General features: G+C 42.8%; 1 protein-coding gene across 2 annotated transcripts in view; it reads right to left on the bottom strand.

Annotated features, from left to right (window-relative positions):
- The window catches only part of PEX7 (peroxisomal biogenesis factor 7), an 86,363-nt gene extending 76,849 nt beyond the window's left edge, over positions 1 to 9,514 (bottom strand). Inside the window, exons 1-3 of one of the 2 annotated variants that reach the window (XM_058566197.1) lie at positions 9,371 to 9,512; positions 6,940 to 6,997; positions 6,069 to 6,219 (exon numbers count right to left, since the gene is read on the bottom strand). In XM_058566197.1, coding sequence (XP_058422180.1) covers positions 6,069 to 6,219; positions 6,940 to 6,997; positions 9,371 to 9,488 — 327 coding nt within the window. In that variant the 5' untranslated portion in view covers positions 9,489 to 9,512. Of the gene's footprint in view, positions 1 to 6,068; positions 6,220 to 6,939; positions 6,998 to 9,370 lie in introns of both variants that reach the window. The other variant, XM_058566198.1, reaches the window with a different exon arrangement.
- Positions 9,515 to 18,857: the final 9,343 nt, after the last annotated feature.

The following is an 18,857-nucleotide window of genomic DNA, read 5'->3' on the forward strand; positions in this document are numbered from 1 at the left end:
GCTGCAGAGACAGGCACAGTGTCTGCGACCTCACTGAGCAGGACAGAGACCACAGACACAGCAACAGGGGGCATGCGTGCAAGGCCTCCTCCACCCAGACACTCCAGTACAGCTCCCATCCACCTAAAACCATCACTTTTTCTTCTTATAAAAGTCTTAAAGCTTCGAGGTTAAATGGACTGAGTTACCACTTTGCAAGGTAAATCAAATCACTCCTTTTATTAAGTAATTTTTTAAAGCTACATTTTGAATCTACAACCCCCCAAATATTAGACAACATACATATCAAGGTCATTGGATTGAACGCCTGTGAAGCTAAGGCAATGGCTTCCAAACACCACTGCACATCGGGGTCATGTGGGAATCTCTGGCGAACACTGACGCCTGGCTCCAGGGTCCAGACATTGTGACCTGGGCATGAAGATTTTTAAAAGCTCCCCAGGAGATTCTAATATGTAGCCAAGTTTTGGAACCACTGAGTTAAGACAAGCATTTCCTACTTTTTTTCATTTCAAATACTAAAATTTCAAATACCTAAATTATAGTCTAGTCCTACCTAACATTTGAAAAAGTGGATTAAGCAGAAAACAGCTAATACCTACACATCCACGTACGTCCTGTTTTCTGCCCACAGTGTGTGACCCAAAATTATACAGTCAATCCACGCCTCTCCTGAACACTCACAGTATAAAGTCCAACCCCAACCAGACAGTGAAGGCCCATGAGGATGTGCACCTTACCACCTTCCTGTTTTGTCTCCCACCCCTCCCGCACCCTCCACGCTCCGGTCACACCAAAGACTTGTGGCTGCCTGGCCCTGTCATGCTCTCCCACAGATCGGCCCCTTTGCAGATGCTCTTTTCTACCAGAAACGCCCTTTCCCTTTGGGCTGCCTGGCACACTCCTACTAACTGCCCAAGACTCAACTCCAATAGCATCTCTTTTGTCACAGTCCTTGGTTCCCTCTCTGTGTACCTCTCAGACACTTCTTCTCAGCATTACCACATTGGATTAAACGGTTTGCCTGCACGTCCCAGAACCAACAGAGAAGAGCACCTGAGTCCTCTTCATATTTGCATCTTTAGTGACTAGCACATGCCTGGCACACAACATGTGCTACCAGTACACACAGATCTAGCTTTTTTAATACAAGTCCAAACTTTAAAAGACAAAAAAAGTGAATACTTTTAAAACATAAGGATTGAAAAGCGGTAAGAGATGTTACATCTTACCTGTAGTAAAATCCAAAAAGGGAGAATTGATTCAACTGACACATAACTAGAAACTATTTTTCTCTACAATCACAATTTTAGGTAGGCAAGTTTTAAACCGCTTGTAAATTGTAATAAAAATCTTACTGCAGTAACCTAATCCAGAATGAATGGCTGAGCATAACTAAATATACAAAAGGAAATACATCAAGTTCAATTGTGTCCTGAAAGGAAGGAAGGAAAGAAAGATAGATCCCTTTAGCTGACAAATCTGTTGTGTAGTTTTAAACGTAAATGCATTTCTAAAAGGAAAAAACTGGTGTTAAATCCATGACTGGTTGTTATTCTGCATTAACAGTTTTTATGGACATCCATCATTATAAACCTTCCAGTTTCTATCATTATCAAAGGGGTAAATAATTGATTCTTTTTTTAAAGTTATATGGCACATCTTTACTATGAAACGTATAGTTAAATACATTTTCTCCACAACAAGATACTAATAGCTGCATACTTAGTTCAAAGATAAGATTTTACAAGCAATGATCAAAAACTTTAAATGCGGGGCCGGCCCCCTGGCGTAGCGGTTAAGTGCATGCACTCCATGGCTGGCGGCCCGGGTTCGGATCCCAGGCGCGCACCGACGCACCGCTTGTCAGGCCGTGCTGTGGCGGTGTCCCATATAAAGTGGAGGAAGATGGGCACAGATGTTAGCCCAGGGCCAGTCTTCCTCAGCAAAAAGAGGAGGATTGGCATCGATGTTAGCTCAGGGCTGATCTTCCTCACCAAAAAAAAAAACTTTAAATGCATCAAATATCTTTCTAAAAAATTCAGCAAATTGATAAACCTCACTATTTGACAATGAAGACAAATGTTAACTATTTTTAAAAACTGTAATAAGCAGGCGGGCCAGGTGGCACAAGCGGTTAAGTGCGCACGCTCCGCTGCTGTGGCCCAGGATTCACCAGTTTGGATACCGGGAGTGCACCAACGCACTGCTTGTCGAGCCATGCTGTGGCAGCGAGCCATGCTAAAGCAGAGGAAGATGGGCACGGATGTTAGCTCAGGGCCAATCTTCCTCAGCAAAAAGAGGAGGATTGGCATCAGATGTTAGCTCAGGGCTGATCTTCCTCACCAAAAAAAAAAAAAAAAACTGTAATAAGCATACTGAAAACTAGATATTGAAATAAATATTAAATGAAGTCTATGCCATCTTTAAAGTCACTTTGAACCCACTCTCAAAAGCACAGTGTTGTTAAGTCATGAAGTAGAGAAACAAAATTCTCAATTCACCCTCTTTTTTCTCCTTCTCTGAATCTTTTAAAACTTTCCTATACTTCCACTCCTGTTAAATATTCAGCAGCAGGCTAAGCTAAAGGCATTTTATGGGGCTCTAAAGACAGAATGGCCTCTGCAGACACCAGTTAAACAATATGGAGAAGATCTGCTTCCTGCTTTGATGCCAAGTTTAGAAGCCATGCCCGCGAACAATGTCCGTGATTTCCTCTTTTTATTTCACCGAGACCTTCCTTCCTCAAGGCCTAAAATACATCTAGGTCTTGGACTTCTCCAAGACCTAATAATAATAATAGCTCATAGTTACTCAGTGCTGGCTCTGTTCTAAGCACTTACAACAACCCTATGACACACTACTATGATCCTCAGTTTGCAAATGAAGAAACTAAGTTTTAGGAAAAACAAGTAACTTGCCCAAGGTCGCAGAGCAGGTGAGTTACAGAGCCAGGATTCAACCCAAGGTTGACTGAAACCATGCTATTCATCCTTATTCTATACTCTATCCCATGGGAGAAAACGACCCATTGTTTGCTATTCTTGCACACGTTCGTGGAAAAAAAGGGGAATCAGCTATGCTCATTCACTTGTTAATTTATTCAACAAATATTTATTAGCTCCTCAAAACTCTCTTGTTTGACTTTAAATCCTGTGAAGTGTTTCTGAGTATTTGGTATAAGAGAGATACTCTGGAGAAATGCTGTATTCCTCTTAAATGAAAAATGCCCAGTATCTGGTATTATAATACTGGGCTTCAAGTCGATGAGAAGCTCTTTCTCTCAACAATCTCATGGGGGACAGCCTTTATGAGTATCCTACATCATCACTCTGCTTGGAGTAGTCTGATTTCACTAACAATTGTGAGAAAGACAAGAAGTAATGTGGTGGCAGATATGTGTGTGATGGCTGATCCCTAAGAGCCAACCCCCTTTCCTCCTGGCTCACAGAACCCTAATATTGTCCTTCAGGGACAGCTCTGTCCTTTCCTCGTCCCAAGGCTGAATCCCGTTCAGGTGAGGCAGGAATGGTGGCTTGTTTCCTTCACAAGCAACAGCGTTAGGACTGGGCCTGTGATGCTCTTCTACGATGTGAAGAGGTGTGTGTCTGCTGCAGAGCTCTGAGGAAGTCCCTTCTCACTCTTAGAAGGAGTCCCAGGACAGGGACATTCACATTTTTTGCTCTTGACCTTGAAAGGTGATAAGATGATACTTGGAACTATAAGCAACATAAGAAGAAACCCACTGAGGACAACAGATGGAAAGCAGGGAGAACCTGGGTATCTGACAGCACCATCAAGCCCTGAATAACCAAGCCAGGACCATTCCACCCCCATATACTTGGTTATGTGAAATAATCAACTGATTGTTGAATCTACTTTTAGCTGTATTTTCTATTACACTAACAGCCAAGGCATCCTAACTGATTTAAATGCTTATGAAAAACTGCATTTGAAAAGAAAATAAGGACAACCTAGAATAAGAGTCAGGAAAAAAAGCCCACAAAGTATGTGTTCAGTTCAAAACACCCAGTTACATAATTACAGAATGACATAAAGCTGGTTTAACAGCAGTTCAAAGATCGACGTGCTTTACTAGTGGACTCAAAGTAACTCAGCACTATGACACGGCTGAGGAAAACGGGAGGATATTATTAGAACCAGAGGCTCAAGATTACAGTGGTAAAGTCTTATAAAGCTCAGCACTGACCATCACATTTCTGGAATAAATTAGGTATACAACATCAAAAGTGGTGTTGAAAGACAGGAGAGTACGTGAAGGAATTTAGCAGGAGGACAAAGATATAGAGACCATGTAATGTGAAGACAGGCTGAAGGAATTACAAGGGCACAGTCTGGAAGAAGGAAGACTAAAAGGGGGCATGATGGCTATCGTCAAGGGTTCTCCTGGAGAGGGCGATGGACTCAGTATCACCACTTCAGAGAAAGGGCATTAGAAGCAACAGTCGGTTGATAAGGAAGGTAGATTTGGGCTCAAGAGAGCAATTTTTTTTAACCATTAGAGCAATCTAAAAGTCAAATAAGTTATCTCATGAGAAAGTGAAATTCACTTTCACTGAGTGAAGTCAAGACTGAGTGATCATCATCAGACATGAAATGCTGTTCAACATTTTAGAAGAGCATTTCCCAGAGAGTAGTACATGGACCACTAGTTGTACAAGAGATGATTTTAACTGGTACATACATTTTATTTTATTCATTATATACTTATTTTAACATACATTAAAAATTAATAAATGTACATACTAAGTTAGATATCAATCCCATGGTTTCATGAATATAACTGTTTTAGGATAAGTAAAATAAAGTTCATTTAAAGACAAACATTAAATCAGTATATCCCATTTAACATAACTAGATATATTATTTTATGATCTGTTACAGCCGAAGAAGTTATATACATAAGTAATATAAGGCATCAAAGACTTAAGACAAAGAAAAAAAAACTTTTGAGAGGAAAAATATTAAAACAAAAAAAAGAAAAGAAAAACATTAATTATAATATAAATGGTATAAGAAAATGGCAAAATCATGAAGGCACCACAAAAACGTCTGAATTTTGGACGTGGTGATCTGTGGAGATTCTTGCATTGAACATCCTGAAACTGAAGCTCTCCTTTACCAATGCTGCCTCAGTATTCAGTGATTCTATGAAAACACGATCATTTATGACTACACTTATTCAAAGAGCCTTCACAATAAAATAGAGGAACTAAAATTTTCCATTAAAATCATAGAAATATTGATTTTCAATGGCTATCGCTATAAAATGATGTCTGGAATCCCCACATAACATCTTTTATCACAAAAGACTACGATTCTTGCATCTAATAAGTGTTTACTGAAGCATTCTATGGGCCAGGCACTGTGGTAGACACAAATGTGAAAGTAAATTCACAAATTTTCATTTGAAGGATCTATTGCTACTTTGAGGAAAATTTTAAAACATTTAAGGTAAAACACCAAAAGAGAATGTCTTCACCATCACATTCATTAAAATATATATATGTATTTGAATATGAATGAAGGCCAAACTATTTTGTATGCTCCCCATATACACACACACAATATCTAGACAGATGAACCAGATTTAGATTTAAAATTACTTCAGGAAGCCCTGCCTCGTATTCAGTATTTGACGCTCTTGCTCCAACATATTCTGAAAATCCTTAGGAATCTTACTGCCTCAAGGCAATCTTGTGAAGTCTCTGTGAAAAGTCCGCCTACTCTACCTTAAGGCAGCATGCAGCAGGCAATATCCCCACAGCGTGAAGACAGCGGCGGGCCTCTTTGGAGGAAATGTGCCACATGTGCTCATGACTGGAGGCTTTTTCACTGACTAAGGAGAAGCCTGACCTTTTCTTCCTTCCCAGCTCCTTAGGCCAAGAGGTACTTTATGTTGAATAATCAAATAATAAGTGACTTCTAACATGTACAAGAAACACTAAAGCTCCAACTTGTCCCCTGAAGACACTTCCCCATGTTTCCATCCCCAAATGGATTTCAGCCAGAGAAAAACAATCAGCCCAGAAAGATCTCCTTCCTACCTCCTGAGTGTGTTCCTTGTAGACCTGCAGTGGCCCTGCGGGTTTGGCAGTGTCCCAGAGCTGGAGTGAGCCGTCACCACTACAGGTGACCAGGACATGTTCATTGTTCTCACTCCAGGTCACGTCAAACAAACCATCGCTCCAGTCAAAGCTACACCAGGAAAATTAAAACAAAAAATCCAGTTATATAGGCAGCTGAACAGAAAATAAAAATTGTAAGTTTACAGTTTTCTTTAAAGTTTATCACATATTTTAACACACATCATCTCACATGGTGTCCACAACTGTGGGACATAAGTAGAGCAGGTACTTGACAGAGGGAGAAATAAGTTTAGAGAGGTTAAAAGAATAGCCCAGGCCATACAGCTAGAAACCTGCAGAGCTAGGTTAAAATTAGTTCTCCCAAATAGATTTGTGGTTACCAGAGGGGAAGGGGGGGGGCACATATGTTTTCTTTTTCTTAGTTAACTTGCCAAGGACGTAGCTGAAGGCCAGTCTGTGCCCCTGACCATTTTCATTATTCCAGCTCCTAGGGGTCGATAGAGAAAACGGGGCCGCTGCTTGACAGTAAAGCTGAACTACGCCAAGAAGACAGCAGACAGGAATGTCACCCAGACACTAACTAGCGCACTTTTTTTATGTTTAACTTTCATGATGTGTAAATGTACACTAAGGGACAAGAGCTTTAGAAAAAAATGACAATCACAATTTAATGGCAAAAATAAGTTCTATACTATGGAAATGCTGACGTTTCTTCTATATTGCAAATTAAAAAATCTTTTACTGATCAAAAAGATTTAAAACCTAATTCTATTAAACCTTTAATAGCAACAGAGAATACATATAAGTTTAGTAGTTAGAGCCACCTTACCTTCTAAAAACCCTAAGCCCAGATTCATCTTGATCCAATATTAGCAGAGTTCCACAGCCTAAGGAGAAAAAATCGAGGTCATGCTGTTGAACCCACCGAGGACCGTCCAAGGTCAATGAGGGATCAAGCACTGAGTACCTAATTTTACTACACAGGTGTCTCCCTGAAGTTACTGAGACCACCTACACAACATGACAGGACTGTGCTCTCCATTTCTGTCTACACTGTGCTTCAATCACTAAATATCAAACTTCCCATCTCACTATGCTTAGAATCCAGACATAGCCCTAGCAAGGGGAGGGATATTTGAGCACAGACTCAGGCCACGCAGGGTGCCAGGCGCACAAACCTCCCAGACAGGTGTTATCAGCTACAGACCCCGGGGCTCTGCTCCTCCTCCTACAGCACACTCCCCTGCCAATAAACCTAAAATACAGTCAACACAGGATTTTAAAACAAAATACCTGGGGGAACTTACCACATACTTGGTGGGAAAGTGCGAACACAATACACCGGTTATCTACCAAAGATGAATTATTTTACTAAGGGAACTGCATATTTTAAAAGGTGCATTTGTTATACGGACTGAAGAGGGAAAAAACTCTTCTATTCAAACAACTGATTTTTTTTTAAATACCAACTCCTTTTAAGTGTTTTTAAAGGATGTAATTTAAAACATCATTACAGACTCACGAGTCTTCAACTTAACTTGCAGACGAGTTTTGTAAATCTGAATGCAGTAGCACTAAGGGCTAATGGGGAAAATATAAGAAAGCAAGCATTTCTCTCCCTCTGAGTTTTAGAAATCACATTATTTTCTGGGCTGTTTTGTTTGGACCAAACAAAAACTACTCTGGAGAGCTGACGTGATGCAGTGACGTTTCATAGGCTTGTGTGTGTAAACACAGCCGGGACATGAATTAAAAGAAGACAAACTAGGACTGGAAGCCCACCTTTGAACCCAATCTCCAACCAGACAACCCACTAGAACTCAGACAACTGGTCGCACGTGTGTGTGTCCTCCTGCAACCACAGAGTGGGGAGGACGGGGTCAGTGTCCTGCAACCATGGAGTGGGGACGGGATATGGTCAATGCCCTGAGAACACAGGGCAGCCAGGGGGGAGGACATGGTCAGTGTCCTGCAACCATGGAGTGGGGATGGGACGTGGTCAGTGTCCTGAGAACATAGCGGGGCCACACATGGTCAGTATCCCGAGACCACAGAGTGGGGAGGACGTGGTCGGTGTCCTGAGACCACAGGGGGGAAGGACGTGGTTACTGTCCTGAGACCACAGAGGGGGGAGGACGCGGTCACTGTCCAGAGGCCACAGAGGGGGGAGGACGCAGTCGGAGTCCTGAGACCACAGAGGGGGGAGGACGTGGTCACTGTCCTGAGACCACAGAGGGGGAAGGACGTGGTCACTGTCCTGAGACCACAGAGGGGGGAGGACGTGGTCGGAGCCCTGAGACCACAGAGGGTGGAGGACGTGGTCACTGTCCTGAGACCACAGAGGGGGGAGGACGTGGTCACTGTCCTGAGACCACAGAGGGGGAAGGACATGGTCACTGTCTTGAGACCACAGAGGGGGGAGGACGCAGTCGGAGCCCTGAGACCACAGAGGGGGGAGGATGCAGTCGGAGTCCTGAGATCACAGAGAGGGGAGGACGTGGTCACTGTCCTGTGACCACAGAGGGAGGAGGACGTGGTCACTATCCTGAGACCACAGAAGGGGAAGGACGTGGTCACTGCCCTGAGACCACAGAGGGGGGAGGACGAGGTCACTGTCCTGAGACCACAGAGGGAGGAGGACATGGTCACTGTCCTGTGACCACGGGGGGGAGGACGCGGTCGGCATCCTGTGACCACGGAGGGGGGGACACGGTCGGCGTCCTGAGACCACGGGGGGGGGGGGGGGGGGCGGACACGCAGTCGGAGTCCTGAGACCACAGAGGGGGGAGGACGTGGTCAATGTCCTGAGACCACAGAGGGGGGAGGACGCAGTCGGAGTCCTGAGACCAGAGAGAGGGGAGGACGTGGTCACTGTCCTGTGACCACAGAGGGGGGAGGATGTGGTCACTGTCCTGTGACCACGGGGGGGAGGACGTGGTCACTGTCCTGTGACCACGGGGGGGGGAGGACGTGGTCACTGTCCTGTGACCACGGAGGGGGGGTCGCGGTCGGTGTCCTGTGACCACGGAGGGGGGGACGCGGTCAGCGTCCTGTGACCACGGGGGGGGGGGCACGCGGACGGGGTGCTGCCGTCGGCCGGGGACCCGCGCTCGCCCTCCGACGCCGTGGACGCCGTGGGCCGGGACCCCCCTCGTGGGCCGGGCGCGCCTCAGGAGGGGGGCCGGCCCTCGGCACGTGCCGCCCCGCGTTGCCCCTGGACTGACAGGCACCCCGTCCACCCCGCCCGGCCCGGCGCTCACCCGCGATGCCGTAGTGCTGCGCCGCGGCGCAGGCCAGGCGGCCCGGCAGGTACGGGGAGAACTCGGCCGCGTAGCCGTGCCGGCCCGGCACCCGCAGCGTCCGCGCCGCCGCGCTCATCACGCCGCCGGAGTCCCGGCCGCTCGGGGCCGCTCGGGGCCGACCGGCCCCACCCGCCCTGAAGCGTTCGGGACCCGGAAGGCGAGGCGGAAGTGAGGATCCGGGCCCCGGAGGCTGTGCTTGGACTCCGATTGGTTCGCGAAGGAAAGAGCCCCGAATGCTGGGCTCCGATTGGTCTGCGAAGGAAAGGGCGTGACTCCGAGAGAGGCCATTTTTGTTTTGGGCAAAACAAACAAGTGGCGCCCCTGCGATGGGTGAGACTTGAGGCAGTGATTCCAGGCTAGGAGGTGGTTCCGACAGCTGCTGTTTCTGCACGTCAGCCTCCACCGCGGGGCTGTGTGCTGTTTAGTAAGTCCCGGGGCTCTGAAAGGCTGCCATCGGGAAATGCTCCGACCATTACAAAGGAGACAAGCTGCAGCCGACCCTGAAACCCTGCGGCGGTCCAGAGCCACGGAGGGCTGTGCTGCCCCAGGTAAATAATCAGAGCAGCGATGAATCAGGCGGAGAGAGGCGGGGGAAAAGACATCAGAAGCAACTTTTTGATTTTTTTTTTAATGCTCGCTACATATATTGTATAGTAATAAGTGCTCAGAAGCGGGCTAATTAAGGAAAACTAGGGCTTATTCATTCATTCATTCGAACGTTTAGCAACGTGTACTATTTGCGAGGTGACCACATGTAATTTATCTACCAAACAAGACACTTTGGGGAGTGAAAGAGGGTGCGGTTAATAATTAAGCCTGGTCAACAGGCACAAACTTAGTCATGTGGTCAGCTTAACTGACACCAAGTACAGTGCTGGGCACTTGGGATTCAAAGGCAGTAGGATATAGTCCATGCCCTCAAGAGATTAGTCTAGTAGACATGTCATCGGTTAAGTGTAATCAAATACTGTAGGTGCAACGAGAAATGTATATGGGGTATTAAAAAAGGAAATTGTCAGTGTTGGAGGGTGGGGGGATAAGAAGAAAAGCTTCAGAAAGGAGTAATGTTTGTGGTGAGTAAATGATGATGAGGTTTCCTTTAAATAGACAAGGAGATGGAGGCCATTGTAGGAGCAGAAATAACATGAGCAACCCAAGAGACCTAAAATAGCATGATCCATCGGAGATGGTGGCTGCAGGACTCAGCCTGTGCAGGTGAAAGGGGTGTGGTGAAGAGTATTGGGTGGAGGGACTAGAGTGTTGTATTGGGCCTGGATCATGAACACTCTTGTGTGCCATACCAAGGGAATTGGATTTCTACTGTAATTTAAACAATGGAAACTATCAGAGTTTTCTAGTGTGAGAAATTAAGTGACCAAGTTTTCATTTTGAAAGATCTTCTGACATTACTAATCTGGAGGACAGAGATTAGACATGAGAAGGACAGTTAGAAGACTTTAGCAGTAGTTCAAGCAAAAGACAATAAAAATTTAAACAAAGATTATGGTAATGGGAGTGGAAAGTAAGAATCAGGTGAAATTTTAAGGCAATAACTCATATGATATGTAAGGGACAGGGAGGAGACAAAATGACTCCCAGATTCCTGACTCAGGTGCCTGGATGGATGCAGTGACTGTTCACAGAAATAAGAACTGTGGGAGGAGGAGCAGGCTTGGGAAGAAAATGAGCTCCTGTTTAAACAGGTGGAATGTGAATTTCTTATGGGCTGTTGGACATACAGTCGGGAGCTAAGGCAAGAGTTCTTATTTGCATGTATATAATATGTAAGCTGTGGAAAGGATTGCCCTCACTCAGAAAAGGAAAGGGCCAAAGACAGAATCTTGGGGGGAAACACCCATATGTAAGACTTGGCAGAGGAAGAGGAGCTAGGAAGGTGGGGGGAGACACACAAGATGGATCCTATTAATTAATCAATTAATGTGCTCAAGAATACAGCTCAAGTTGGGAGGACTTACACACTACCTTCTGACGCGTGTTTAGGTAGACACATTGGGGTGGGTCCTGTATTAGGAAAATCACAGGGTTCATAAGAGTATCAAAGAAAAGAACATAAAACATCTCTCACAGTGCCTGGTGCATAGTAGCATGTGGGAAAAGGTGACTGTCACTATTGTAGCAGGCAAGGGTTTGCCAGCACAAACTCAGGTATGCAAGAAATGCAACATTTCTTTATTCTCTCCAGCAAACTTAAATCTCCATCCCACTAGGTTATTAGAAAATTCAAGCTCATCATGTTTGGGGCTTCCTGGCACTCCCTAGGGTCACACCAGAATCTGGCACTAGACTGTAAAGTTTACAATGGGAGGATCATTGTTTTGTTCACCCCAGTATCTCCAGCAACTAGAACAGTGCCTGGAAAATGGTGAAGAGTCTCTAGTCTTCTGTCTGTTAGGGTCACCATGGATAGCTCCCTATGCAAGTCTGATGAGCATGTGAATGTGCATTTCTATGCCATGCTTGGACCCAGGCGAGGCCCAGGTGTCATTACTGAGACAGGCTCCCACTTACCTGGGGGCCCCAGAAAACTATTCCCACCAGGGAGCAGAGCTAGATTTCTGTCACTTCTCCATACCAGAGAATCTTTCCCTCTGCTCCCTCACTGCCATCATATGATCATCTCTTGCCTCTCCTTCCTCAAGGACACGTCAAAGCTCTGTGCAGTGAGTTTAAAGATTGTGAGCAGCTTCTATGCCAGTCCCGTAGGTGCCCTGAGACCAGAGATCACAAAGCATCTGGATATCAGAAAAGGGGAGGGGGCCAGCCCTGTTGCATAGTAGTTAAGTTTACAATGCTCCACTTCACCAGCCTGGGTTCGGTTCCTGGGCACAGACCTACACCACTCAGCAGCAGCAGCAGTGACCCACATACAAAAAAATAAATAAATGAGGATTGGTAACAGATGTTAGCTCAGGGTGAATCTTCCTCAGCAAAAATAAATAAAAAAGAACAGTGGAGGAAAATACAGCAAAACACAAACTAACCCCTGATCAAATTATCCTGCCATATGGTTTGTGAACAAAAATGGGTAAGACATCAATCAATCGTTAATTAATAACATTGACAGTAACAACACAGATGTGAAGAAGCTGATGGAATGCTACATATGCCTCCTTTCACCCCTAACTCACACAAGCACCAAATTCTTACCCTCCTGTGAACCTGAGAGGGGACAAAGGTGCCTCATCACCCAGGAAATACTACCTCCAAATCTCATTGGGTAATGTCTATAATGTAGATCTTAGGGCACACTGTAGGCATATTCATTCAGAATCCCAGGAGCCTGTAAATCTGCATTTCAACAAACTATTCTGGGTAAGTCTCATTTGTTGGCTAAAGCATAGACAGAGAAGAAAAACACATTTGAGGAGAAGTGCTCAGCACTGACAGGGACTTGGACAACAGGAGCAATAACTGGGAGCTACAGGGAGAATGCACTCCAGGCACAACAAGCTGAAGTCCCTAACATGTTCAAAGAGGGATATCTTTTGTGCAATATTGACACCTTATGTTAATAGCTAAGATTTACGCAGCATCTTCCTCCTGAAGCTGGAGGAGACCACCAGAACTGAATTACTCACATAGCAAAATGGTTACCAGTACAGGTTCTGGAGCCAGACTCATGTTTAATTCTTACCAAGGACGTTACAGATTATGTCTGAGAATTGGATTTCAGTTATATACTTCATTTTTATTAAAACATAAGTACACAGAATGTGAGACACATACTAAAAGGCAAAAACCATGCTTTGAAGAGACAGAGTAAGCATCAGAACCACTCTCAGATATGTCAGGGGTGTTGGAATTATCAGACCAGGAATTTAGAACAACTATGATTAATATGTTAAGGGCTCTAATGGATAAAGTAGACAGCATGCAAGAACAGATGGGCAATGTAAACAGAGACATGGAAATCCTAAAAAAGAACCAAAAAGAAATGCTAGAGATCAAAAACACTGTAACAGAAATGAAGAATGCCTTTGATGGACTTAGTATCCTGGGCATGGCTGAGGAGAGAATCTCTGAGCTAGACGGTATCTCAGTAGAATCCTTGAAAACTGAAATGCAAAGAGAACCAAGACTGAAAAAAAAAGAACAGGGGGCCAGCCCCGTGGCATAGCAGTTAAGTGAACGTGCTCCGCTGCTGGCGGCCTGGGTTTGGATCCCAGGCGCCCACCGACGCACTGCTGGTCAGGCCATGCTGTGGCGGCGTCCCACATAAAGTAGAGGAAGATGGGCACAGATGTTAGCCCAGGGCCAGTCTTCCTCAGCAAAAAGAGGAGGATTGGCATGGGTGTTAGCTCAGGGCTGATCTTCCTCACAAAAAATAAAAATAAATTAAAAAAAAAAAAAAGAACAGAAGGTCAGCATCATGGCTGAGTGAGCTGTTCCTGTAGCCTCTCCCCCACAAGATACAACTAAAAGGACATTCATTAGCCAACAGAGGATACCCACACAGCACAATAGGATCTAAAATAACTATGAACATTTCATTTTAATCACAAACTCACAACAAAAATTGAAATAACTTGTGACAACAATGACTTAGATGAGGAAGAGGAAAGCGATGGAACCTGATTAGGCTAATGGTGATAAGAGGCTACCAGAAAATGGACTCTCTCATCTACGAGACCTTCTATACAAACTGCATGGTAACCACTAAACAAAAAACAAAAAAAAACAGAACAGAGACACAAATGATAAGTAAAGAAAAAACCATCAAAGAAAATCACCAAACTGAAATGGCAGTCAGAAATACAAGGGAAGAGAAACAAGGGAAATATAGAGCAACCAGAAAACAACAGATAAAATGGCAGTGTTAAGCCCTCATATATCAATAATCACTCTAAATGTGAATGGATTGAATTCGCAAGTCAAAAGACACACAATGGATGGAGGGATTGAAAAATGAGACCCAACAATATGCTGCTCCAGGAAACACATCTCAGCTCTACAGACAAACACAGGCTCAGAGTGAAGGGATGGAAGACAATACTCTAAGCAAATGGCAAACAAAAGAAATCAGGTGTTGCCTTACTTATATCAGACAAAGTTGACTTCAAGATAAAAAAGACAATGAGAAACAAAGAGGGGCAGTATATAATGATAAAGGGGACATTCTACCAAGAGGACATAACACTTACGAATATATATGCTCCTAACACAGGAGCACCAAACTACACAGAGCAAATGTTAACAGACCTACAGGGAGACATTAACAGCAACACATAATAGTAGGGGACCTCAACACCCAACTTACGTGAATGTAGATCATCCAGACAGAAAGTGAACAAGGAAAAAATGGAATTAAATGAAAAACTAGACCAGATGGACTTATAGATATATAGAGAGCATTCCACTCAAAAACAGCAGAATACACATTCTTCTCAAGTGCACATGGAACATTCTCAAAGATAGACTTACGTTGGGAAACAAGGCAAGATTCATTAAGTTTAAGAAGAGTGAAATCATATCAAGCATCTTTTCTGACCGTAATGCTAAGAAACTAGAAATCAACTATAAGAAAAAAGCTGGGAAAGCCACAGATACGTGGAAACTAAACAACATGCTACTGAACAACCATTGGATCAATGAAGAAATCAAAGGAGAAATCCAAAAATACCAGGAGACAAATGAAAATGAAAATACATCATGCCAAACTCTTATGGTGTGCAGCAAAAGTGCTCCTAACAGGGAAATTCATAGCAATACAGGCCCACCTCAACAAACAAGAAAAATCTGAATTAAGTACTCTTAAATGACACCTAACAGAACTAGAAAAAGGAGAACAAACAAAACCCAAAGTCAGTAGAAGGAGGGAAATAATAAAAATTAGAGCAGAAATAAATGAAATAGAAACCTAAAAAGAAAAAAAAACAATAGAAACAATCAATGAAACTAAGAGCTGACTCTTTGAGAAGATAAATAAAATTCACAAGTCCTTAGCCAGACTCAATTAAGAAAAAAAGAGAGAAGGCTCCAATAAATAAAATTAGAAATGAAAGAGGAGAAATTACAATGGATACCACAGAAATACAAAGGATTATAAGAGAATACTATGAAAAACTATATGCCAACGAATTGGATAACCTAGAAGAACTGGATAAGTTCTTAGACTCATACAACCTCCCAAAACTGAATCAAGAAGGAATAGAGAATCTGAATAGAGCAATTGCAAGTAAAGAGATTGAAACAGTAATCAAAACCCTCCCAAAAAATGAAAGTCCAGGACCAAATGGCTTCTCTGGAGAATTCTACAAAACATTCAAAGAAGATTTACTACCTATCCTTCTCAAACTATTGCAAAAAATTGAGGACAGAATGCTGCCTAACTCATTCTATGAGGCCAACATTACCCTGATTCAAAACCTGATAAGGACAAGACAAAGGAGGAAAATTACAGGCAGATATCACTGATGAACATAGATGCCAAAATCCTCAACAAAATATTGACAAAATGAATACAGCAATACATTAAAAGGATCATACGCTATGATCAAGTGGGATTTATACCAGGCATGCAGGGATGGTTCAACATCTGCAAATCAATTAATCTGTTATGCCACATTAACAAAATAAGGAATAAAAACCACATGATCATCTCAATAGAGTCAGAGAAAGCATTTGACAAGATCCAGCATCCATTTATGACAAAAACTCTCAATACAATGAGTATAGAAGGAAAGTACCTGAATATAATAAAGGCCATATGTGACAAACCCACAGCCAACATCATACTCAACAGGGAAAAAATGAAAGCCATTCCTCTGAGAACAGGAACAAGACAAGGGTGCCCACTGCCGCCACTCCTATTCAACATAGTACTGGAGGTTTTGGCCGGAGCAATTAGGCAAGAAAAAGAAATAAAAGGTATCCAAATTGGAAAGGAAGAAGTGAAACTCTTGCTGTTTGCAGATGACATGATTCTCTATATAGAAAACCCTAAAGAATCCATTGGAAAACTATTAGAAATAATCAACAACTACAGCAAAGTTGCAGGGTACAAAATCAACTTACAAAATCAGTCACATTGCTATACTCTAATAACGAACTAGCAGAAAGAGAAGTCAAGAATACAATCCCATTTATAATCACAACAAAAAGAATAAAATATCTAGGAATAAATTTAACCAAGGAGGTGAAAGACCTATACACCAAAAACTATAAGACATTATTGAAAGAAAGTGAAGATGACATAAAGCAATGCAAAGATATTCCATGCACTTGGATTGGAAGAATAAACGTAGTTAAAATGTCCATATTACCTAAAGCAATCTACAGATTCAATGAAATCCCAATCAGAACCCCAATGACATTCTTCATGGAAACAGAACAAAGAATCCTAAAATTTATATGGAACAACAAAAGACCCAGAATAGTGAAAGTGATCCTGAGAAAAAAGAACAAAGCTGGAGGCAGCAGAATCCCTGACTTCAAAATATAGTACAAAGCTATAGTGATCAAAACAGCATGGTACTGGTACAAAAACAGACACATAGATCAATAGAACAGAATCGAGAGCCTGGAAATAAAACCACACATCTATGGACACTTAATCTTCAACAAAGGAGCCAAGAACATACAATGGAGAAAGGAAGGTCTCCTCAATAAGTGGTGTTGGGAAATCGGGACAGCCACATGCAAAAGAATGAAAGTAGACCATTATCTTACACTGTACACAAAATTAACTCAAAATGGATTAGAGACTTGAAGCTAAGACCTGAAACCACAAAACTCCTAGAAGAAAATATAGGCAGTACATTCTTTGATATCGGTCTTAGCAGCATCTTTTTGAATACCGTGTCTACTCAGGCAAGGGAAACAAAGGAAAAATAAACAAAAGGGACTACATCAGACTAAAGAGCTTCTGCAAGGCAAAGGAACCCCTGAACGAAATGAAAAGACAAGCCACCAGTTGGGGGAAAATATTTGCAAACCATATATCTGGCAAAAGGTTAATCTCTAGAATATTTTGAAAACTCATTCATCTCAACAACATCAAAATAAACAGCCTGATCAAAAAACGGGCAGAAGATATGAACAGACATTTCACCAAAGAAGATATACAGATGGCCAACAGGCACATGAATTGATGTTCAACATCACTAATTATTAAGGAAATGCAAATCCAAACTACATTGAGATATCACCTTACACCTGTTAGAATGGCTATAATCACCAAGACAAAAAATAACAAATGTTGGAGAGGATGTGGAGAAAAGGGAACCCTCAAACACTGCCGGTGGGAATGCAAACTGGCGCAGTCGCTGTGGAGATTTCTCAAAAAATAAAAAATAGAAATACCATAAGATCCAGCTATCCCACTACTGGGTATTTATTCAAAGAACTTGAAATCAGCAATTCAAAGAGACTTATGCATCCCTATGTTCATTGTAACATTATTGACAACAGCCAAGATGTGGAAGCAACCCAAGTGCCCATTGACTGATGAATGGATAAAGAAGATGTGGTATATATATATATATATATACACACACAATGGAATACTACTCAGCCATAAAAAAGACAAAATTATCCCATTTGCAACAACATGCATGGAGTGATGGTATTACATTAAGCAAAATAAGCCAGACAGAGAAAGACAAACACCACGTGATTTCACTCATATGTGGAAGATAAACACATAGCCAAAGAAAACAGATTAGTGGTCACTGGAGGAGAAATGGGTTGGGAGGTGGGTGAAGGGGGTAAAGGGGCACATATACATGGTGATGGATAAAAATTTGACTATTGGTGGTGAGCACAATGCAGTCTATACAGAATACTGATAAATAATAATGTACACCTGAAATTTCACAATGTTATATGCTATTATGATCTCAATAAAACAATAATAATAAAAAAACAGAACAGAATATCCAAGAACTGTGGGAAAACTACAAAAGGTGTAACATATGCATAATGAGATACCAGAAGGAGAAGAAAAAGAGAAAGGAACAGAGGAAATATTTGAAATGATAATGACTGAGAATTTTCCCAAACTAATGTCACACTAATGTCCAAAACACACATCCAGGAGGCTCAGACTCACCAAGAAGGATAAATGCTAATAAAAACTACACATAGGCATATCATTTTCAAACTATAGAAAATCAAAGATAAATTTAAATATCCTGAAAGAATCCAGGGGAAAAAAATCTTAGCAATGAGGAACAGTGGTAAGAATTATATCTGACTTCTCCTCAGACTCCATGCCAGCAAAAAGAGAGTGGAGTGAGATATTTACAGTGCTGAAAGGAAAAAACCACCAACCTAGAATTCTGTACCCTGTGGAATTATCCTTCAAAAGTGAAGGAGAGGGTCCAGCTTGGTGGCATAGTGGTGAAGCTCACACGCTCCGCTTTGGCGGCCCAGAGCTCTTTGGTTCGAATCCCAAGTGCAGACCTGCACACCGCTCATCAAGCCA

Source organism: Diceros bicornis, chromosome 23 (assembly GCF_020826845.1).
Source record: "Diceros bicornis minor isolate mBicDic1 chromosome 23, mDicBic1.mat.cur, whole genome shotgun sequence".
NCBI lineage: Eukaryota > Metazoa > Chordata > Mammalia > Perissodactyla > Rhinocerotidae > Diceros > Diceros bicornis.